Source organism: Berghia stephanieae, chromosome 12 (assembly GCF_034508935.2).
Source record: "Berghia stephanieae isolate SIO BIC M18660-M18661 chromosome 12, UCSD_Bste_1.3, whole genome shotgun sequence".
Taxonomy (NCBI): Eukaryota; Metazoa; Mollusca; class Gastropoda; order Nudibranchia; family Aeolidiidae; genus Berghia; species Berghia stephanieae.
In genome coordinates, this window is record NC_088371.1 from 7,960,618 (window position 1) to 7,985,617 (window position 25,000).

Here is a 25,000-nt window from a genome sequence, read left to right on the forward strand (position 1 = left end):
AATGAGGGATGATAACGGGAGAAAGGCGTTGCTAAGGTGAATAAACAATCAGGCCGGAAATAGACATCTGCTCCAAGACCTTATTTTTTTGCGTTGTTCTTTTACAAGTTAACTGCGTACGTTGGAAAAACACAAATTAAAAAAAATTGGTCAGAAAATTCGTCCTGCCTTCAAATATTATGGACCGATTTAAAATGAATTTGTATCCTGGCATAAATTCTCAAACCAGAGCATTCAAAGAAGACCTCGCGAGGTTCCTGGTTTGAGAGTACAATTAATTTACTAAGATGAGGGTCAGTTCAATTGATCAATATTTGAAGTAAGGACGAGTTTTCTGGTCAATTTTTAAAAATAAATATCTGTTTTTTTTCCAGAGGACGGACCGCCGTTAATGGGTTAAAGTCATTATTTAAGCACAGCGGGATGTGTTTGTTGTCATTTCGGCGTCGTCGTGTACGACTCTTTGACAAATATTATTAGCCTATTACGAATTGCTGTGTTGTTATTTGTTGTTTGTTTTGTTTTGTTATTTTTGACCAATTTTTCTCTTTCGTTTTTTTCCTCTTCCGTGAATGTTGCCAATTAATTTTTCAAATAATTTAGGCGAAAGCCAAAAAAAAAAAAAAAAAAAAAAAAAAAGGGTGAAATTAGATTTTGTTCACCGGGAATTCTTCCTTTTCTATAAGCACCTTTATGATCTATGCATCATACCGTTGATGTGTTAATCGATAGAGCTTGTCTATCAACGTGTACTTATTTGGAGGTCGAATGACTCGCCTCGTTATGGGCTCATTGTTGCATGCGTTATGTCTTGTCATTGATGAAGCTTAGTGTTGCTGTTAGCTTATGACCCTTCCAAAAGCGTTTTGATCACATTTATTTAGTGAACATTATAAAACGGTAGGGGCTGCCTGAAGCCGGTGATCGTGAAAATACTAACGAAAGAGTGAAAATGGAGAGGCTTCGTATGGGAACAAAACAGACAATGGTCGTTTCGGGTACAAACCGAAACGTCCTTTGTCTGTTTTGTTCCCATACGAAGCCTCCCCATTTTCACTCCTTCGTTAGTACTTAGTGAACAGTGCGCTTTATAAAGGCTCCAGATATTATCATTTTTTTTCTCTTGGCCTCGTTGCAGCCATAGGGCACAGCACAGACTTGGCAGCCCGAAATGTACAGAGAGGGCGAGATCACGGAATCCCACCATACACCGACTACCTCGATCTTGCGTTCATGAAATTTATAAAGCCTCACAAGATTGACTATTCCACAATCTTGTTTCCAGACTGTTCTTCCTCCGATAATGTCTACGAGTGAGTTTATTATTATTATTATTATTATTATTATTATTATTATATTATTATTATTATTATTATTATTATTATTATTTATTATATATTATTATTATTATTAGTTATTATTATTATTATTATTATCGCTATAATTTTATTATATTATTATTATTATTATTATTATCTATATTTTTTATATTATTATTATTATTTATATTATTATTATTAATTATTATTATTATTTATTATTATGTTATTATTATTATTGTTATTATTATTATTATTTATATTATTATTATTATTATTATTATTATTATGTTATTATTATTTTTATTATTATTATTATTATTATTATTATTATTATTATTCATCATTTATTCAGCGCATTATTAATGTATTATATTATTATATATTATTATATCATCATCATTCATTAGGGCATCATGTAATCAATCAGTAGTTCTTTGCTTCGTACCGAAGTACGAGTTCATCACGCGCTGCTTTTGGTGTCTTGGAAGCCGACCTCGCCCTAGCCAATTTGCGGCACTGCACTGCGGCTGACGCCTTGGTTATTCCAGTCTTCCCTTGGAATAGACCCTAGAGACAAATTTCCCTTATGGGATGAATAAAGGGAATTAAAAAATATATTTTATTTCTCTTCTTCTTCTTCTTCTTCTCCTTCTTCTTCTTCTTCTTCTTCTTCTTCTTCTTCTTCTTCTTCTTCTTCTTCTTCTTCTTCTTCTTCTTCTTCTTCTTCTTTTTCTTCTTCTTCAAAGCGAGTGAATCTTTGGATGATGAAACGTGAATTTATAACCAGAACCACGAGAATGTTGCTGATATTTCTCACCGTTCTAGACTTTGCTTCATACTGAAAAGGTACGGAGTTTGACTACCCGCGAGTTGTGTTGCCTTGAGCAAGCCACGACCTCGCGCTAGCTCACTTTGCAGCGCTGCACTGCTGACGACGCCTGGTTCATGGGGATACCCCTCTGAATCGCATTATGGACGGCGCCCCCCTTTCGAGCCGAAATAAGTCCCGGCAACCCTTGTACACAGCTTCCCTGACTACGGACAGAGATTCATATACGAGATGGAAATCGGTTTGGACGAATTCAATCCCTCGAAGGGGCGGGGACGTAAACTCCTCTAAACTAGGTGAGAAGTTGCCAGGCTTTGATACCAGTAAGAGGAGACACTTGCTGGTAGCGAATCGGCTTCGGTCTAGGACCTGCTTCACGGCAAAATCGCTTCATCAGTGGGGACTTTCCACCTGTCCAACATGTACCCGATGTGGGATGGAACCTGAAACCACCGCAGAGCATCTAGTTGAACGGTGTGTTGTGACGAAGTTACCGGATGGGTTCGCGACGGTGCACAAGTGCGGTAAAGACTTTGCTGATTGGGTCGATCGTCATAACACAATAGTGGGAGCATCGTAAGAAGCTGCTGCCTGGGTCATTCCAGTGTTCCATTTGAGTAGACTCTAAAGACAAATTAATTGTCCTATTAAATAATTTATTAACATGGACAAACCCCTGCCTATAGGGAATGAGATTAGCGGAAGAGTAGCGTCCCTTGATTAGACGTCACCGGTGGAGAAGTTATTTGTAAACAAACCAACTACAAGCCAAGCGCTCCAAATACAAAATTTATTATTCATATTTCTGTACAAAAATGCATAACGTTGATTATGATATGCATTTTTGTACAGAAATATGAATAATAAATTTTGTATTTGGAGCGCTTGGCTTGTAGTTGGTTTGTTTACAAATAACTTCTCCGCCCGTGACGTCCAATCAAGGGACGCTACTCTTCCGCTAATCTCATTCCCTATTCCAGTCTTCCACTTTAGTAGACTCTAAAGACAAATTAATTGTCCTATTAAATAATTTATTAACATGGACAAACCCCTGACTATATCAAATCTCTCTTAAACGTCAATATACCGTCAAGAAATCTTCGATCCTCCATCTCCATTCAACTCGAAACTAGAAGGTCTACATTAAGAACAACATTTTTCAACAGATCTTTCTCGAAAGCAGCTCCAAATATCTTGAATTCTCTGTCCCCCACAACCAAAAACTGTCCAACTTTTAACTCTTTCAAGTCCAATTTGAAGACTGAACTGTTTAAAATAGCCTTTAGTTAATTTAGGTTAATGTTCTACAAACTAAGCTTTCAGTGCTGTAGTTATTATCTTATTTTCCCTTTGTGAATTCGAGTCTTATTGTAAAGAGACTTAGAGCATAAATTCATGAAACTTTTGCGCTATATTAACCAAACATAATTGGTTGTTTATAAACAATAACGTGAATAAAATCTCTGACCATTGTTATTGTTTTTATACCGCAAAATGGGTGACTAGTAATCACACGATTTTCTCGATCATATTATAAACGTTTAAGTTTACACATAGAGTTTTCTGTGTTGGTTTTATTGATCAAGCGGTAAAACAGTGGAAATTTTTACTAAGACACATACCATCGATAGTAAAACCTGTGTAGTTTGTTATGTCCACCAATCACGGCCATTGTTTACATTATGACGACTGTCCGAGAGGCGTGGTTATCTACCTGTCTATAGTTGTGCGACTATGTGGTCTAGTGGTAAGACACTCGCTTTCGGATCGGAAGGCCCTGGGTTCCAGCCTCGCTCGGCGCATAATTGAGTCCTTAGAGAAGGCTCTTTACTCACATTCTCTCACATTTACTGTGTAAAATGAGTACCTGGCCATTAACAACGTTGTTTCTGTCCGATAAAAAATTGTAACACCGCCTTACAGGCATCAAGTCCCATCCTAAATGTTAAATGTTGCTGTTTGGCAGGGACCCCTTGTAAAGCGCTTTGAGCACATTTAGTGGATATTGCGCTATATAAAAGCTCATTTTTTAAAGTTGTAGAATGTCTTACTAAATCGGACCTATCTGGTAACTATATAATTTTAATCCCGTATATTCTCATTACAGCTCAGTTCAAGACATAGATCTCTTTGTCGGTGGCGTGAACGAGCATCCCATGAAAGGGGCGCTGGTCGGTCCAACCTTCGCCTACATCATGGGTGAACAGTTTAAACGACTCAAGAACGGTGACAGGTACTTTTACGAGACGACTGACCCGGTTGTTGGATTTACTTCAGGTATGTCGGAAAAAAATCAAAACAAAGAAAGAAAGTCCAACTCCACACTTAAAGTAAAATAATAATAATAATAATAATAATAATAATAATAATAATAATAATAATAATAATAATAATAATAATAATAATAATAATAATAATATACTACTATACTACTACTACTACTACTACTACTACTACTACTACTACTACTACTACTACTACTACTACTACTACTACTACTACTACTACAACAACAACTAAAGGAAAATTTTTGTACAGACGTTTTGAATAGACACGATAATAAGTAAGCAAATAATTAGGTGGCGTAAGTTTGTATAATAATATGAAAGTAATATAATGTGTAAATTGATTTGTATTTTGAGTAACAACAACAAAAGCTCAATAAAATTGACAAAACAAGACAACAACAAGCGAGGACGAGAGACTCATGCGCCAACCAACATGACGTTCTCTCTCTAATAACTTTTCCGCCGGTGACGTCACAGACTATGGGTGACGTCCAATCAAGGGACGCTACTCTTCCGATAATCTCATCCCCTATAGATAGTATGCGCTTGGATAAGAAGCTCATAACATTGCCATCCGGAAGTATAACGGACCAACACACAAAACTGTGTGCATCCATGAACGTTTATAGTCAGGTTAATACTGTTCAGTGAGCATTAATCATAAACGCGGATTGCAAAAAACAATAACAAAGACCTGATTGACGTCATCTTCGAACTATCTATATCCGTAGTTTACCGGGTCACTTTTACCTCATGCCTATTGATTAAATTTTTTTCTGAGACAAATTATAGGCGTAGTATCAAAGCTAATGTTTTTAGTTTTTGCATGTTAATGGTGGTTGAATAAAACTATCTCATTTTTAATACACTTCTTCCAATTTTGAAAAGTAGGAAAAATATCTAGGATTGAGTGAGTTAATACCTATACTGCCGTACTCTAGAAAAAACAACAACCCATATTTTTAAAAATTGGCCAGAAAACTCGTCCTTCAAACATTGAACAAAATTATGTGTAACATTGAACAAAATTATATGCAACATTGAACGTTTGTAGTCTGATTGATAGAATTTAGTGAGAAATGATCAGTCAACTGGATGTATAAAAAAACAACAAAAAACAATTAAAAAAAAAATGAAAAAAAAAACTAAAAAACCAAAAACAAAAACAAAGAGCTGAGTGACGTCATCTTCGTTCTAATTATAGCCGCACAAAGTGTTATAAATTGTCTTATATTTTTCAGCCCAGCTCAGTGAAATCCGGAAACAGTCCCTTTCCCACGTGATATGTCAGAATTCAGAGACCAGATATATTCAACCAGACATATTTTCTGTCGCTAACACCAATACGTAAGTGTTACTTAGGAAAACAACACCAATACGTAAGTGTCACTTAGGAAAACAACACAGTTACGTAAGTGTCACTTAGGCAACAACACCAAAACGTAAGTGTCACTTAGGCAACAACACCACTACGAAAGTGTCACTTAGGCAACATCATCAATACGTAAGTGTCACTAAGGCAGATGTGGTATAGTCTGTCGTTAACACCAATACGTAAGTGTCACTGAGGCATCAACATCATTACGTAAGTGTCACCTAGACAACAACATCAATACGTAAGTGTCACCTAGACAACAACATCAATACGTAAGTGTCACTAAGGCAACAACACCAATACGTAAGTATCACTTTGACAGAGCTAGTATATTCAACCAGACGTATGTTCTGTCGTTAACACCAATACGTAAGTGTCACTTAGGGCTAACCCAGACCAAGACTGACTCCGACGACTCGTACGGCACTGCCGTCTTCTGTCGTATTCCGGATATAGACGTCGGGCATGGAAAAATGCTAATAATAAAGAGAAGAGCCGCTAGACCTATCAATACCCGACGTCCTCTGCCGTTTTTTTTTCGAGCTTGGTATGGGTAGGTCTTTCGGCTCTTCTCTTTATTCTTAGTATTTTGTCCGTGCCCGACATCTTTATCCGGAAGACGGCAGAGGACGGCAGTGCCGGGTCGTCGGAGTCAGTCTCCGGTGTTGGTTAGCCCTTAGGCAGAGCTGGTATATTCAACCAGACTTATATTCTGTCGTTAACACCAATACGTAAGTGCCACTTAGGTAAAAGCTCTGTCTTACTTACTTAATCCTCTTCGGGCCTTGAGGAACATAGGGCATCCACCAGACATCTCCATTTTTTTGCGATCGGCTACTATTGCGGTGGCTGTGTTCCAGAACAGGCCTGCTTCCTTTAATTCTTTCTCCATGTTCCTTCGCCAGGTTTCTTTGGGTATTCCCCGCTTTCTCTTTCCATCTGCTGTCCAGTACAGGGCTGTCCTGGGAAGTGACCCTTTTTCCATTCTGGCCACATGGCCCAGCCAACACCATCTTCTTCTTTTTATTTGGCTTTCAATACAAATGCAGTCAGCTTTCTTTAATACATCCACTGTTTTTAGTGCTCTGTCTCTGTCTACCTGGTAATTTTAAAAATCCAAATTTTGGGGGAGATAAAAATTATTGTAGTCGTTCTTAAAAAAAACAAATACGCCGTTCTGCCACGGCATCATAAGATGCCTTCGCCTTAGCATTCCATGGAGGAATATTTAGATAATTCATCAAACAGGCAGTCTGATGTCAACAGGAATCATCTATGTTGTCCAAGTGAGCAAATAGGGGGTTAATAATCTTGCCCAAGAAAACAAAACGAAAGTGCCTGAAACGTGTCTCGAACCCGGGACCTTCCGCATCACAGCGCACCCAGAATCACCACCACCATCATCATCAACACCACCACCACAGCTATCACTATCACCAATATAACCATAAACACCACAACTACAACGTCTACTAAAATTACCACCACTGCTACTACCACCGCTAATATAGCCCCCGCCACCACCACCACCATCACCACCACCACAACCACTACCACTATCACCACTACTTCCACCATCACCACTACCACCACCACCATCACAACAACCACCACCACCACTACTACCACCGCTATCACCAAAACCTCCACCACCACCACCACCACCACCAGCACCATCAACACCACCACCAACATCACCACCATCACTACCACCACCACCACCACCACCATCACCACCACCACCACCACCATTATAACACACCTCCATCATAAACATCAACCATCATATTATATCCCTAGTATCTTTCCTCACCGGCCGCCATTTTGTGTCTTCCACATTACCAGGAACGACGTGGCCAGCTGTGCTGATTACACTGACATCGACTTGATTCCCTGGAAGGAGGAACCACCTGAAGACAACATGACCAGTTCTCAAAAATAATTATGTTGATGATAATAGTGATAATAATAATAATAATAATAACAATAATAATAATAATAATAATAATAATAATAATAATAATAATAATGATGATAATAATAATAATAATAATAATAATAATAATAATAATAATAATAATAATAATAATAATAATAATAATAATAATAATAATAATAATAATTTTTTTTAAAACGAGTGGACCGAATGTGGACCACAAACACCCATCACGTGACACGTTGCCACAAAGTCATCAAAATCAAATATACTCGTATATTACGAACCGACTTCAATTTGGGGGAAAATCGGATTTTACAAAAGCGTATTAATAAATACAACCAACCAAACAAACAAAAATGAAGCATAAAATGATGAGGCATCTCTATTCCTGATTTAAACACATGATATACTTAGGGATGGATACTTATGGATTGTGTCCAGTACAGGTCCTTATAGGTCCTTATCGCCAGACTCTATTTCTTCATTGTCTTTGTGATTTAAGTTTCTTCCGGTTTTACAATCTAAAGCACATTTATAATTGTCCAAACATTTTGGTCAAACCAAAATTTTTATAGAATGTTTTTTTTTAAACGCTCACTTCCGGTTTTATATTTAAAAAAAATAAAAAGATTTTGACGTCTCAGAACGCTATCCTATGTCGGAATTGACGTGCACCGACGTGCGGTTATTTTCAGGTCTGATAACCAAATACCCTATGGGCTCATTGTTGCAATAGAAATCTCCAAAATGACGGAAAATATTGTCCACTACAATAATGCTAAACTTGGCCCATAAGTGGGTCCAGATGCCAGAATTGCATATATATATTTTTTTTTCTACGGACATTACAATGGATTACGCCGACTGAAGACGTGTAAGACATAGAAACGAGTCGTCTCGGCCACAAAAATGTGAGTGAAAATTTGCATTATATATATATATATCAAGGACATCTATACGGAAGGACGCGAAACGCTGATTTCCTGAGGTTTTTAGCGAAGGCGATGTGATTTCATTTCCTATAATCCAATTTTTCCTATTTTTCTTGATGGAAAACTATAAATTATACATTGTATTTGTTCACAGGCAATGCACAAGCAAAAAAAAAAGCGCAAAAAAGCACCAAAAAATGATATAAGAGGCACAACAGTAACAAAAGTTGTAAATTAGAGGATTTTCATATAGTGGTACACCACATTGTCTGAGATTTTTAAAAATTCACATTGCTTTAAGGTACTGATTGGAGATGCAAAATTTGATGTATTTCTTTTTTTTATATATGCTGCACACTGTATGGAAATCCTGTTGTCAAAACAAGCACTCACTTTGGTTATTCCGCGAGCCGAGCCTTTTTAAGGGAAGTTTGGTATAATGTGGCATTTTTTTCATGATCCCTATCCAAATTTTGAATGCCATGAAGGAGGACATTTGCCAAGCGTGTGAACATCTGGGTTAAGGATGATATAGGAGTAGACTACTTGATTCACTTTTACAACCAAATTTCTTTTCTGTATAATTCTATCATACATAGCAAATCTGCCGTCCACAGGCAAAGCGACGTAACTGACACTGACAAAATCGAAATTTTAAAAATTATTTGTCCCTCAACAGAGAGCATAACTACACAATACAAATGGTGTATTTTCCATCTGTCAAATCATTGTAACTGAGAAATCTTTCTATAACACCAACAGTTTTTTAAATTTTTTCTCGGAATTGAAAAAAGTGAAGATACGCCGCTCTGCCTTTGGACGACAGAAATATCTGGGAAGGGCAATAAGAAGAAACAATTCTGATGTTATGTTGTGAACTCTTAGGCCTATTATTGACATGAAATTCTAATTTATCATTATGATAGTGTTTATTTATCTTATACTATATAATTTTGTATGTGTATTGTGTGTGTGTTGGGGGGGGGGTATTTCAAGCAATAATTAAACTTTAGAAAAGACAATAAATGATAAACAATTCCACTTACTCCTTGGGATGACAATTGAAGATTGTAATAATCATCCATCATTGACAAAATTTTCACTAGTCTGCGACGACAGCATGCCTTGTGTCTTGTTTGTTTAACAAAACAAAGACCAACTTGACCAGCTCAAAGGTTGACTGATGTGGCACTGTCAAAAAGCCTCTTGAGACCTCTTGAATAAATTGACTTATTTGACAGGATAAAAGAGGCTCATCATCGGAATAGTTCACCTCTACACATTTCCTCTCCAGCCAACCCGCCACATATGCCGCCGCACTCTCTTCTGTATCTGACAGTGTCACGCTTTCCAGGCAATTCTCTATGGATGAAGCGTCTTCCATCCCTAATGTTCCTTGACAGGCGTGCACATTGACAGAAGTATCCGTCTCAATAGAGGTCAAATATGTGGCTGCAACCGTGCCAAACGCTTTTTAAAGGCACAGAAGACATCACCCGCAGACATGAATGCATTGGCCCCTATTGCCTGCCTGTAGACAGAGAACTCCCCTTCAATTCTGTCGGATTGGATTTCTCTTAGAACATACTCAAAACCGCTTGAAAGCAAATGATCTCTAAGAGAAATCAAACCTTCCATAGTTTGAACAAGAGCCCTCCGCGTGTCGTGGGTCAGGCACTGCACTCTTTTCTCGCCATGTCCTGAGTGTGCCGATTTAAACAAGTCATGGAAATTCTCAAGACTGGTTGAATGGCCATCTTGGACAGACCGGCAAGGATCCCGCAGTCGACAGTCCATCCCTTTCTGTGAAACATTAACTGTGTTCCACCAATTCAGAACTTGGCGCATGAAATATGATGTGTCAATGGCACCTCTTGCCTGCAATGCAGCAACTACCCTGTCGTTGAACACCTTCAACACGTGCTTGACATTCTGAAGTTGAAGCCGAGTAGGATGGACGGCAGCATGCGTTAAAGGAGTGCACTTCAGGATGCTGTCTTTCTCAGCCTGGTGGAGTTCAATCACATCAGAAAATGTTCCAATATGTTGATTATCGAAAGACAGTTTCTTACATTTTTCTGTGATCCAGTTGTTGCGGATGCACTTCAGGAATGAACAGTGTCATATAATAAAATCCAAGTACGCTGTTCATTTAAGGGATGAATGGCCTGGGAGTCGGTTGTCCTGACAAACAGCTGACAAAACTGTTGATTTATTTTGTGGTTGTCAGTAATCGAACCAAGTACAATGCCACCAGATTTCTCAACTACAGCTGCAGCTTCTTTAACTATCTCAAACTGGTAAACTGCAGTCAATTTGTAGACCGGAGTGACTGAGACCATGACACTGGGTCCGCCGTGAAGACATTTCATCATCACACACAGCATGGAACTCGCTTTGCAGTCTGGATTGTTTTTTGCCATGCCACTCAAAACACCACCAGAATAAGCAATGGTGGGGCGAATTTTCACTTCATCAATGAGAAGTAGACAATTTTTCTGATAAGGGTTACTTTTAAAAAATGTTTTTATCAATACTTGCTCCACGCCAGTGGTAGAAATAATACACTGAAGCTTGCGGGCAGATGGAAGGATTAGGAATTCGCGAAGGACTTCATAATTTGCTTTGGGGAAACATTCTAAGGCAAAACAATAATCAGATACGGTAAATGTTTTATGGCATAATAATTCTAGTTGTCTTGTAAAAAAATTCAAGCGTTTGGCTTTTTGAATGTCATCCACAGAATCAAAATTCACATTTAATTTCAAAATAGAAACAACTTTATCAACAACACTATCAATATTGTGTTCATATGAGATGACTGAGTGAACAATGGCAAAGAATTGAGAAAAGGTGCCCAGACCATTATTGGGATTGAGGATTTTCCCCAAAGGCACATTGATTCCCATTTTATGTGCATTCAGTGTAAGAGGGGAGCACAGTGTGGCCTTATCATGAACAATCACAGATGCAAGAGTTTCACTGTAATCCTCAGTCATGAAAAGGCAAATAAATTTGTCAGAGGTACGGTTAATAATTATGTTGTCATACTTTTTCTTTAGCTCCTTATCAGGATTGAAACTACTAAAAGATAAAATTTTGTCTTTCTTCACAAAATAGTCTAATTGTTTATCTTCAGTTTTGGGTGGACGAGGCTTAGATTTTGGGGTTGGAAGACACGATGTAGGGACATTGAAGATAGATGGTGGGCATGCTGGCTTAGAAAAGCCCCCAGGAAGTTTAACCATTTCAACGTTTTGAGGCCAGTGTTTTTCACAAATAAAAAATTTCGATGGGTTAATTTCAAAGTTTTCACGTGGGGAAGTACATCTAACCATTTTCTTTTCTCGGTCACATCCTTCGGTAACTTGAAGACACGAGCTTTGTTAGTCTCATCATAATTCCCCTTACAGTTCACAACACCACATTTATTAGGCATCTCGGCAAGTTAGATACAACACAAAAGTGTATAAAATAGATTTACCTTGAAATCAAAGGCTATTTAGAATATAATTTAGATAGAATATAATTATCCACAGTAATCCACATGCACAACGAAAGTCACTTTCGGTATGAAATCAAATTTTGTAAACACACCGACTCACTCCGCCGGTAGAGTAAACATTCGCCGAATATAGTTCTCAATACTGACTAGACTTGAATCTGATACTGGACAAAACGATATAGTTTCTTAATTTTTCTAAAATCATTTTTACAAGATCATAAGAATTATATGTATTTTGTTTGAAGAACATGCTGTTTAAATTAATTTCACAATGCTACAAATAACTACGCGCATGACGTGTTTATAAAAATAGATTGCTACCTACTAGTTTTGACTTTCTGAGTAGAAGACTATGCCTTCGCTAGCTCAGGCAGAAATTCAGAAATTCCGGTCCTGTATTGAGGGGTCCTTGATATATATATATATATATATATATATATATATATATATATATATATATATAATTTGTGTACACGTCGAAGTACACGCATTTTGCAGGTCTGATTACCGAAAGCAATTATTATGGGCTCCATTTAACATTGTTGTAAAATGGGACTATATTTTTTGCGTTGGTTTGAGAGTTTGTATTTCCATCATTACAATGAGCGCTTTGCACGTTGGAGTTATCAGACCTGCAAATATGTTCACGTTGGGTTGGTCGGAATGAATAGGGCCCCAAAACGTGAATTCAGAAATAAAGTGATAAGAAATGGGACCTCCGATGTTTTTGTTGCTGTTTATGAATTATCAATGTAAGACATTCTATATCTATATTTATCCGCGATCTCAAGTAGTCGGGAAAAGAGGGCTCTAATAATGACTAGGGTTAGAGACGATCTTTTTCTTTGGGATCGTGGATAGCTCATACGGTAGAATCACGCTCTTCCCGGCTAGGCGGAGTTGTCGTACTTGTAAGGTCGCGGGTTCAAACCCCCATCGCCGCCACGAAATATTTTATTCTCTATTGTCTTCTGGCACTTTCCTACTCACTTCATCTCTTGTATATATTTATTGCCCACTATTCGTAACAAATAGCATTTAACCCCAAATTTTTTATATCCTCTGAAGTCCCGATTTTTACGGTCGGCGGATCAAACCCCAGAAGTCCCGATGTTACCGATTTTCACCTATCGGTAAGCGGATCAAACCTTTGAAGTCCCGATTTTCAGAGGTCTGATCTGCCCAAAATGATATAAAACATGGTGTGCAAAGCTTGTATGTAGACTTCAGAGTTTTGATCCGCCCGATCATGGAAATCGGGACTTCAGAGGGTTGTTCCGCCGACCATCGATATGTGACCCATAGACACTAAAGAGTGTTATGTCTGGATGAACCAGGTAATGGAAGTCTAATAAAATAATAAATGAATTCCCTTTATTCATCCTCAAGGGGAAATTTGTCTTCGGGGTCTATTCCAAGGGAAGACTGGATTAACCCAGGCAAATTGAACTAGGGCGAGGTGACTTGCTCAAGGCCACACACGGAGGCGGGTAGTCGAACTCAGTACCTTTTTGGGTACGAAGAAAAGACCCTACAGCTGACCCTAGACGCTCTGTTCCACACCCACAGATATCAAACTATGTGTTAATTTCCAAATTTTAATGATTTACTTGACATTGCCGATCGCCTTCTTCTCTTCGGACTGGGAAGCTTTGGTAGCTTCTCTGATTTGTTGAGTGAGTTCTTTCCACTGATGACGGTCTGCTGAGATGGATCTCAAGTATTCTAAATCCGTTTCGCATCTCAGTTCTTAGTGTGCCATCTAGGCGCTTGTGGTCTTTATTTATCGTAGTGTGTATGCTTGTTATGGGTCTACGTTTATGTTTGTTATGTCCGCTTGGTGTAAAGAATAACGCCATTGCCTTATTAGCTGGACTTTTTCTGTGCCTCCTTTAGAATTCTCAAAAAATGTTTCCATGTTAATTCAAAAATTTAAATCGAGAGCGGTGTTTCTTCGCATTTTATGTACAGCGATTTGTTACTTATTTTGGTTGGGAAGTGGATATAATATATTCATTTTTTCTCCTCTTATGCCATTCCGTCACGACATCATAAGATATCGTCGCCCAGGCATTCCACGAAGAAATATAGATAATTCATCAAACAAGATGTCTGATGTCAACAGGAATCACCCATGTTGTCCAAGTGAGCAGATTGAGGGTTAATTATCTTTCTTGCTCAAGGAAAAAAAAAACGAAAGTGCCTGAAGCGGGGCTCGAACCCGGGACCTTCCGGGTGATAGTGTAATGCCTTAACCTCTCGGCCACTTCATGGTGGTGAATAAATACACATTTCTCACATTGCAAAAGACCCAACGTTTGTGATTCTTGTCATTTTCATTCTAAGTCCGGCTATGTGGTCTTATGGTACGACACTCGCTCTTGGATCGGAAGATCCTGGATTAAATCTATCGACATTTAAAGGACGAGTTTATTCTTGTGATATGCATGACACTCGCTTTCGAGATATGAAGGTCCTGGGTTCGAACCTCGTTCGCTCGGCCCATAGTTGACTCCTTGGAAAAGGCTCTTTACTCACATTCTCTCACCGTACTCAGGTGTAAAATAAGTACCTGACCGGAAACAACGTTGTATATATGTCGAGGAAAAAATCTAATATTGCCTTACAGGCGTCATGTCTCGTCCTACATGTTGTGAGTTCCTGTTGCTTTGAGAATTCTGAAAATGACCGGTAAGGAAAGAGTTAAGAGACGATGGCTTACATTTATCATTTAAGTAAAAATTCAATTGCCAGCATACCGTTCACCCTGGCATAATTTCTTCTCTGATGTTTGGCTATGTGCCGCTATGTGGTCTAGTGGTATGACACTCGCCCAAAACTGTATAGTTGTACGGTGCGTTGTGACGAAGCTTCCGGACGGGTTTGCGACCGTGCACAAGTGCGGTACGGAATTTGCATCCTGGATAGATCGTCATAACATGGTAATGTGAGCACCATTAGAAGCAGCTGCTGGCTTCCGGCTGGTAGGTATCATGTTCGAATCCCGCTTGGAGCGCCGCAAGTTAAGTTCCCGAAAAAGGCTCTTTACTCACATTCTCTTACAGTACTCAGGTGTAAAACTGATCTTTTACACCATTGCCTCTGTCGAAAGAATTATGATAATATCAATTGGATGAAGGCCACAAAGATGACAATGATGTGGAGATTGACGAGAGAATGATGATGATGATGATGATGATGATGATGATGGTAGTGGTTATGATGATAATAGTGGTGATTTTTGATGATATTGATAAAAATGATGATTTAAATGATGATTACAACAGCAACAACGAAGAAGAAGGATGAGAAGGGGAGGGGAAGGAGGTTGGGGAGAAGAAGAAGGGAGAAAGAAAAAGAAGAAGACGAAGAAGAAAAAGAAGAAGAAGAAGGCTATGTGGTCTAGTGGTATGACACTCGCTTTCGGACCAGAAGGTCCTGGGTTCGAGCCTTGTAATATCACCTAACAGGCGTCATGTCCCGTCCTACATGTTAAGTGTTGCTGTTGGCCAGGGACCCCTTGTAAAGCGCTTTCAGCACGTTGAATGGTCATTGCGCCATATAAAAGCTGAAGTTAAAATAAATGATTATATCAATAGATCACAATCCATACACCAATTTATGAATTACGCGCCAATTATATTTAAAGTAATCGAATACAACACGAAAATCAGTACTCAATAACAAAAAAGTACAGGAAGTGAATAAACACCAAAGATTCTTACAATTATATGAAAGTAAACGTCGTTGTGATCAAATGATGTGAAACAACAGGCTTAATAAGATCAAAGAGAGAGGGAATGGCGATACATTTCTCAAGCGTAAAATGGACGGCACCCCATTCTGAGCCGAAATAAGTCCCGTCCCGCCAACTATTGTACCCAGATTCCATGACTTTGGACAGAGTTGCATATTCATGACGGAAGTCGGTTTGGACGAATTCGATCCTTCGAGGGGGCGGGGACATCGACTCTTCGAAACTGGGGGAGAAGTTGCCAGGCTTTTCCAATAGCAAGAGGAGACATTGGGTGGCAGCCAATCGGCTTTGGTCGAGAATCTGCGCTCACTACATCATCGGGGACTTACCACCTATCCAACATGTACCCGTTGTGATCAAGGGCCCAAAACTGTATAGTTGTACGGTGCGTTGTGACGTAGCTTCCGGACGGGTTTGCGACCGTGCACAAGTGCGGTACGGAATTTGCATCCTGGATAGATCGTCATAACATGGTAATGTGAGCACCATTAGAAGCAGCTGCTGGCTTCCGGCTGGTAGGTATCATGTTCGAATCCCGCTTGGAGCGCCGCAAGTTAAGTCCCCGAAAAAAGGCTCTTTACTCACATTCTCTTACAGTACTCAGGTGTAAAACTGATCTTTTACACCATTGCCTCTGTCGAAAGAATTATGATAATATCAATTGGATGAAGGCCACAAAGATGACAATGATGTGAATGACGAGAGATGATGATGATGATGATATGAGGATGATGAGATGATGTGATGATGATGGTAGTGGTTATGATGATAATAGTGGTGATTTTGATGATATTGATAAAAATGATGATTTAAATGATGATTACAACAGCAACAACGAAGAAGAAGGATGAGAAGGGAGGGAAGAGTGGGAGAAGAAAAGGAGAAAGAAAAGAGAAGACGAGAAGAAAAGAGAAGAAGAAGAAGAAGAGAGAAAGAAAAGAAGAAGAAGAAGAAGAAGAAGAAGAAGAAGAAGAAGAAGAAGAAGAAGAAGAAGAAGAAGAAGAAGAAGAAGAAGAAGAAGAAGAAAGAGATGAAGGAGGAGGAGAAGGAGGAGGATAATTGGAATTAGATTATTTTCTTGAAGTTAAACCATCTTTTGAACTCTTTTCTATAATTGGTACTCATCGTGAAATAGACGAAAATGTTGATACTTGCGTTCACGGCCCCGAGGAAGAAACACGTGTAATACAATATACTGTATACTCTATGATATGCCCCGGCATACCCAAAGCCAGGTAAGGCCAGACTCACGTAAGCTACGAATATTTCCGGCGTGTAGCACGTGATAAAAATCATACTGACTAAGGTGATTATTTTGATCATCTTCCTCTCTTTTGATGAGATTGGTTGATGCTGCTTTCTGTGGTTTGATTTTTCCGTCTCATTGGAAATCGTTCCAGTAAGCCCCTTCGTCATTGGTGTTTGTTTTTGTGTTGGAATTGCAGTTCCTTCGGACGCCTTTTCTTGGTCATTTATTCCATGTTTTTGCTGCTGTTGCTGCTGCTGCTGTTGCTGCTGTTGTTGTTGTTGTTGTTGTTGTTGTTGTTGTTGTTGTTGTTGTTGTTGTTTTTCTTTTTGTGTCTTTTCAAGCATAGCGTACTCTCTTTTGTCACTTTCTGTGGATACAACGGCATCTTCAGTTGTTTGCTCCTTGGTAGTTTCAGATTTTGGAAAAGAGCTTCTCCACGTTATAGACTTTTGGACTCTCCATGTGGTGATCCTGGTACAGATGCAAATCAACAAGGCAGAGACGGTTCGTAGGATGACAGCATTGAGGTAGTAGGTGATGCTTATCATCGTGTCGTGATCACTTGAAAACGATAGGTAAAGTTTGGTGGCGTTTATGGAAGGGTCGAAGAACCACCGGAGTTGTTCTGAGTAGTACAGATGACTTTGACTGAAGATGCTCACGATGAATATACCGACCACAGCTACGAACGTCCTCTTCGGAGAGAACAGAATCTTGACCTTGATGGGCATGAGAACGCAGCAGGATCTTTCTATAGCTAATAAAGCTGTCAGCCAGCACGTAACGTCAGAAAATATTGTCAGAGAGCGGGAGAAGACGACGTACTCTACACTGGCTGGATCCCAGCGTAGACTGGATGGCGGCAGGAAGAATGAGACTGCCCAGCAAGCTGAAATGCCTGGATGGATGGTGACACAATGGATTGTAATACTACTACTACTACTACATACTATACTATATAATAATAATAATAATAATAATAATAATAATAATATAATAATAATAATAATGATGATGATAATATATAATAATAATAATAATAATAATAATAATAATAATAATAATAATAATAATAATAATAATAATAGTAAATGATTCTACTACTACTACTACTACTACTACTACTACTACTACTACTACTACTACTACTACTACTACTACTACTACTACTACCACTACTACTACTACTACTATTACTACTACTACTCCTACTACTACTACTACTACTACTACTACTACTACTACTACTACTACTACTACTACTACTACGACTACTACTACGACTACTACGACTACTACTACTACTACTACTACTACTACTACTACTACTACTACTACTACTACTACTATTACAACAACAGCAACAACAACAACAACAACAACAACAACACTACTACTACTACTACTACTACTACTACTACTACTACTACTACTACTACTACTACTACTACTACTACTATAACTACTACAACAACTACTACTACTACTACTACTACTACTACTACTACTACTACTACTACTACTGACTACTACTACTACTACACTACACTACTACACTACTACTACTACTACTACTACTACTAACTACTACTAATTAATACACTAATCCTCCTCCTCCTCCTCCTCCTCCTCCTCCTACTACTACTACTACTACTACTACTACTACTACTACTACTACTACTACTACTACTACTACTAATAATAATAATGATAATAATAATAATAATAATAATAATAATAATAATAATAATAATAATAATAATAATAATAATAATAATAATAATAATAATAAAAAGTACCGATTTTCTTTGTTAAGAACCAGACTGCTCGTTGCTGGGCGAACGTGACATCAGACTATTGAATCCCATTACTCATAAACGCGGATGGCAAAAAGCAATAACAAAGACCTGAGTGACGTCATCTTCATAGTATCTATTGATACCGTGCGTTTGGCCATAGCCATCGTTAACAAAGAGCCTGACACAAGAACCCTCTAGGACTGGCAGTTTGGCGTAATTTTTTAGGTTTGTTTAGCGTCTAGTGAGTTGTCGTTAGTAGAGCTCAAGGAAACAAGTTATTTCATTGGTTGGACTATTGAATACAACTCACGATTTGTTTTCCTTTATGGCCGAAGACTGGCATTTTGACGTCATTTTATTGGTCAGTGTCAGGCTATAACTTTACGATGGCTACGGTTTGGCTAAGAAACTCACAACATTGCCGTCCGAAAATATAAAGGACCAACACACAAAACTATGTGTAACCTTAAACCTTTGTAGTCTGGTTGATACCGTTTAGTGAGAATAACTCACAGACATGGTTGGCAAAGAACAATAGCAAAGACCCGAGGGACGTCAACCTCATTGTATCTATAGGCTTGTCCACATCTTAATGAGTTTTCGTAAGTCGAGGCCAAGGAAGAAAATGATTCCATTGGTTGAACTATTGAATACAACTCACGATTTGTTTTCTTTTGTGGCAAAAGACTTGACTTTTGACGTCATATTTTGGTCAGTGTCAGTTTCCAAGGCTGTGGTCAGTTTCTGGCTATGAGATTACAAAGGCTACGGTCAGTGTCAGCCTATGAGTTTAGGAAGGCTACGGTCAGTGTCAGGATATGAGCTTACCAAGGCTACGGTCAGTGTCAGGATATGAGCTTACCAAGGTACCGTCAGTGTCAGGCTATGAACTTACCAAAGCTACGGTCAGTGTCAGGCTATGAACTTACCAAAGCTACGGTCAGTGTCAGGCTAGGAGCTTATCAAAGCTACGGTCAGTGTCAGGATATGAGCTTGTCAAAGCTACGGTCAGTGTCAGGCTATGAGCTTACCAAAGCCACGGTCAGTGTCAGGCTATGAGCTTACCAAAGCCAAGGTCAGTGTCAGACTATGAGCTTACCAAGGCTACGGTCAGTGTCAGGCTATGAGCTTACCAAAGCCACGGTCAGTGTCAGGCTATGAGCTTACCAAAGACACGGTCAGGTAAGGCTATGAGCTTACCAAGGCTACGGTCAGTGTCAGACTATGAGCTTACCAAGGCTACGGTCAGTGTCAGGCTATGAGCTTACCAAAGCCACGGTCAATGTCAGGCTATGAGCTTACCAAAGACACGGTCAGTGTCAGGCTATGAGCTTACCAAGGCTACGGTCAGTGTCAGGCTATGTGTTTACCAAGGCTACGGTAATACTCACCAGACAGGGAAAGGAGATAGAAGAAATCAGAGACAGCCATACCAAGGAGTGTGATGGTGCTGCTGTCATCCCAGACACCCATGCGAATAAAGACCCCTACGTTGATAGCATTGGCGACCATACCACACACACTTGTCACTCCATCAATGTACACGTTCACTACCATGAGAAAGGTCTGGAAAACTTCCAGACTCACTTGCTCCTGAACAAAATAACAAAGGGAAATAATAATATGAACAAATGAATAAATGAATATGGCGGAGCTGTCTCTATGGAGGCTTGCTGTGAATGTGTGTGTGTTACTTCGAGTGTGTCATTCTGTTTCTAGTATTATAATGATATAAATAGTACAAAATGGGAGGAAACATGTGAATTAAAAAAAAACTGGTTCCTATTTCATTGGAAGTGTAAAACCACTCTTTCGGAGGACTGGATACATACCTTGTGTAATTCATCTTCTGGTGTCAGAGTGATGGTATCATATTTTCTAGTCTATGCTCGGTGCCAATTAAGATCATTCATCCATCTTTTACTCCACGTAATCCGAAGAGGTCAAAGCACGGATAGGAAAGGCACAGACTGCATTCACATCTGTGAGCAGTTTGGAGAACTAAAGACATCTACCTTCGACTAAAACTAAGACTTTTCAACTCAAACGTAACATTTTTCTACTGTATGGATGTGAAACTTGGAATGCATCGCAGGCATGTATAAGGAGGGTACATATTTTTAGTAAACAGGTGCATGGCTAAGCTGCTCAGAATGAAATGGATGGAGAATGAAGAAGTATGGAAAAGAACAGAGCAGAAACCAGTGGGAGAGGAAATAGGAAGAAGACGATGGTGGTGGATTGGACACACCCTTAGAAAGAATGACTCCACTATAACAAAGAAAGTATTGGACTTGAATACTCAGGGCAGTAGATCAAGGAGAAGGCCACGGGGAACATGGAGAAGAGTTAAAGAAGCTGATATACAGAGAAGTGATAAGACATGGAACGGGATAACAAAGTTAACTCAGGGTAGAGAAGGATGGAAACTGTTTGGCTGTGGCCTATACCGTAGCCGTCGTTAACTTATAGCCTGACACTGACCAAAAAATGGTGTCAAAATGCCAGCCTTTGGACACAAAAGAAAACAAATCGTGAGTTGTATTCAATAGTTCAAGCAATGGGACCACTTGTTTCCATGAGCACTACTAACGACAACTCACTAGGCGGTGCAAAAACCAAATAATGACGTCAACATGCCAGTCTTTTTGGGTTTCTGTGTCAGGCTATAACTTAACGATGGCTACGCCTATACCCTGCCCCAGGGTGAAAAAGGCAATGCTGATGATGCTGAATCCTAAGAATCTCCCTATACATCCTGCTACTAAAATATTTCTATTTCTGCCACCTTTATCCCCCTCGTGGATCTTTACCTTGCAGCTAGTGAGGGGGCTTTAGCCACACGGGAGGGCAAAGGTGTAAATCCCGGTTGACCGTCACGAGACCATCCTGGGTATCGAGCCAACGAGCCACATGAGCTGCTCGCCCCGGTGTGTGACTAAATTTGATCCAACCCGGTGCCCGAATAGCAGCCGCTATCCCGGGCGCCACACTACTTTGATATGATGATTCCAATACAGCACAGTCAATGGCGAAGCGGTCTGGCGCCTAGCGAAATAATACCGCGTTCGTGTCACCAGGGTCTCGGCACGTTCGAGAAAAAAGCAAGCGTCTCTCCACACCTTCGTTTCGCTGCCTGCCGAACAGAAAATGCGATGTCGTGGATAACGACCTGGCGCACATATTGTCCTTGAACATCGAGAGCCAGAGTATGGCAAAAAATGAGCTTTTGTCAAAGCTTCTGGCCGACCATAGCGTAGATATCCTCCTGTTACAGGAGACCCACCTTTACTAACAGACAGCAATGGGGTGAACCGAATTTCCGTGGAAGTAGGTGGACTGTGTTGGCATAATATCTACAAACCACCTACAGCGACTTGGTACCGGTGGTCAGCCATCCTTCCATCTGTCTGGGAAACTTTAATAGCCACCATCACGAATGGGGCTACCGAGACTGCAACGACGCAGGAAGACAACTCCGCTCATGGATGGACTGTAATGATCTACACCTAGTGTACGATCCTACAGCCAAGGGCACCTTCAGGTGTACCCGCCATAAGAAGGAGTATACTCCAGACCTCACCCTCGTTACGAAAGGCGCGAACGGTGAACCGCTACAGGTGAAGCGAACAGTCCTCGGGGACTTTCCGCATAGCCAGCACTGGCCGGTTCTTGTCACAGCGGGGGTTGACAATACCGAGGGTGCAGTCTCTCCCACTTTGCAGATGGAACTTCAGGAAGGCTGACTGGGAGGAATTCAGTTCCTGCCATTCCTCCCAAGTCCGAGAATATAACCAGAGTTAGCAGGCTACTGGTTAAGAGCGCTCAACGTTCTATTCCACGGGGCAAACGGAAATTCGATATCCCTTGCTGGACAGCAGAGTCGGAAGAGCTGTACAAAGAGTACCAGCAGACCCAGTCCCAGGACGTAGCCGATAGACTACTTCAGTCTTTGGCAGAGGGAAGGAAGCAAAGGTGGAAGGAGACCGTGGAAAGTCTCGACTTTACACACTCCAGCCGCCACGCTTGGCGTCTGATAAAGAAATTGGACCCGGACCGTAATTACGCGAAGGCTGCATCGGACAGACACAATTGCCAAGAACATTAAGAACCCTAGCAAACGGGTCCCTAATCAGGCTTTTGAGTGCGGTGTCTGCAAGGTGTACCGTACGATTTTGGACTCGTTACTTGCGGAGGAGTCGGACTGGACGACCCGTTCAGTCCCCGAGAAGTGGGTGCAGCCATTAGCGATGTAAAGAACAGCAAAGCAGCAGGGATAGATGGTGTATATCCCGATATGGTGACGCATCTGGGCCCCAGGGCACGGACCTGGCTGGCAGAGGCAATGTCCGACGTCCTTGCAAAAGGAAATCTTCCACAAGTGTGGAAGCATGCGAAGATAGTTGTCATCCTGAAGCCCGGGAAACCTGCGAAGGAGGCCGACAGTTACAGACCCATATCTCTGCTGGGCTGTCTTTACAAATTGTTGGAGCGAGTTCTATTAAACCGATCGGGGCCGGTCCTAGACGCTGCCCTGCCACCCGACAGGCGGGCTTCAGGTAAGGGAGGTGCACCACGGAGCAGGTCATTGCCCTTACAGAGCATATTTAGCATGGGTTTGAGAGAAAACAGCAAACAGGTGCTGTCTTTATAAACCTATCAGCGGCGTACGATACGGTCTGGTGCGAAGGGTTGATGCTCAAACTAGCAAAAATCATAAGGTGCAAAAGACCTTGAAGTTGTTCTCTTCGATCTAAGGGGAAAGGCAATTCCACGTCGCGCCGGGAGACGCCACGCGCAAAGTGAGGAACTTGAAGAATGGGATCCCTCAGGGGTCGGTACTTGCGCCAATGTTGTTTAACGTTTACTTTAGCGATATGCCGAACACTTCCTCCCTGAGGCTGGGATACGCGGACGACTGGGCACTCGTTACTCAGAGTAAAGTGTCGACCCGTCTCGAGAGCGTACTCAGCGAGGACGTCACCAGACTCAAATCCTACTTCGACAAGTGGTACCTGGAGATGAACACGTCAAAAACCGTGGCCACTGCATTCCACCTATGCAGTGCTTGGCACACCCGCAAACTGAACGTCCTAGTCGGGGACCAGCCACTCCCATATGAGCCGCATCCAAAATATTTAGGGGTGACGTTGGATCGCAGCCTTACCTATCGGGTGCATCTCGAAGGGGTTGCCCGGAAGATAGAGAAGCGGAACAGTCTTCTGAGGAAGCTGGCGGGATCGACTTGGGGCGCTAGCCAAGCGCTCCTGAGAACGTCCGCCCTGGCACTACGCTATTCCACCGCGGAGAATTGCGCTCCACTACGGGATAGAAGCAGAAACGTTGAGAAGGTGGATGTAAAACTTCGCAAGTCGATGCACATAGTGTCAGGAACGCTAGCAACAACTCCTAGAGAATGGGGCCCGATAATGGCAGCGATCCAGCCCCTCGATGTCCGGAGGGAGACGATTACGGGAAACTGGATGAGTAAGATAAAGAGAGAGGGAATGGGGATACCCCTCTGAAGTGCATAATGTACGGCGCCCCCGTTTCGAGCCGAAATAAGTCCCGGCAACCCTTGTACGCAGAATCCCTGACTACGGACAGAGCTGCACATACGAGATGGAAGGCGGTTTGGACAAATTCAATCCCTCGTAGGGGCGGGGACGTAACCTCCTCTAAGCTTGGTGAGAAGTTGCCAGGCTTTGATACCAGTAAGAGGAGACACTGGGTGTCTGCGAATCGGCTTCGGTCGAAGAGCTGCCTCACGGCCAGTGCGCTTCATCGGTGGGGTCTTTCTACCTGTCCAACATGTACCCGCTGTAGGCAAGAACCTGAGACGGCAGAGCATCTGGTCGAACTGTGTGTAGTGACGATGCTACCCGGCGGGTTCGCGACGGTGCACGAATGCGGACCGGACTTTGCTGATTGGGTCGATCGTCATAACATAGTTGTGTGAGAACCATAAGAGGCTGCTGCCACCTTTATGAAACCTATTTATTATT

General features: G+C 40.8%; 2 protein-coding genes and 1 long non-coding RNA gene across 3 annotated transcripts in view; 1 reads left to right on the forward strand and 2 right to left on the reverse strand.

Annotated features, from left to right (window-relative positions):
• The window catches only part of LOC144958198 (thyroid peroxidase-like), a 26,817-nt gene extending 18,992 nt beyond the window's left edge, over positions 1–7,825 (forward strand). The window contains exons 7-10 of the mRNA XM_078890005.1: positions 1,139–1,313; positions 4,259–4,428; positions 5,681–5,786; positions 7,660–7,825. Coding sequence (XP_078746131.1) covers positions 1,139–1,313; positions 4,259–4,428; positions 5,681–5,786; positions 7,660–7,756 — 548 coding nt within the window. The 3' untranslated portion in view covers positions 7,757–7,825. The remainder of the gene's footprint in view (positions 1–1,138; positions 1,314–4,258; positions 4,429–5,680; positions 5,787–7,659) is intronic.
• LOC144957748 (uncharacterized) overlaps positions 1–12,243 on the reverse strand; it is a 69,598-nt gene extending 57,355 nt beyond the window's left edge. Inside the window, exons 1-2 of the long non-coding RNA XR_013642199.1 lie at positions 12,170–12,243; positions 9,079–9,200 (exon numbers count right to left, since the gene is read on the reverse strand). This is a non-coding gene — a long non-coding RNA (uncharacterized LOC144957748). The remainder of the gene's footprint in view (positions 1–9,078; positions 9,201–12,169) is intronic.
• Positions 12,244–17,012: 4,769 nt separating this feature from the next.
• The window catches only part of LOC144957541 (uncharacterized), a 10,015-nt gene continuing 2,027 nt past the window's right edge, over positions 17,013–25,000 (reverse strand). Inside the window, exons 2-4 of the mRNA XM_078888888.1 lie at positions 20,387–20,588; positions 17,548–18,085; positions 17,013–17,307 (exon numbers count right to left, since the gene is read on the reverse strand). Of these exons, the coding sequence (XP_078745014.1) occupies positions 17,013–17,307; positions 17,548–18,085; positions 20,387–20,588 (1,035 nt within the window). The remainder of the gene's footprint in view (positions 17,308–17,547; positions 18,086–20,386; positions 20,589–25,000) is intronic.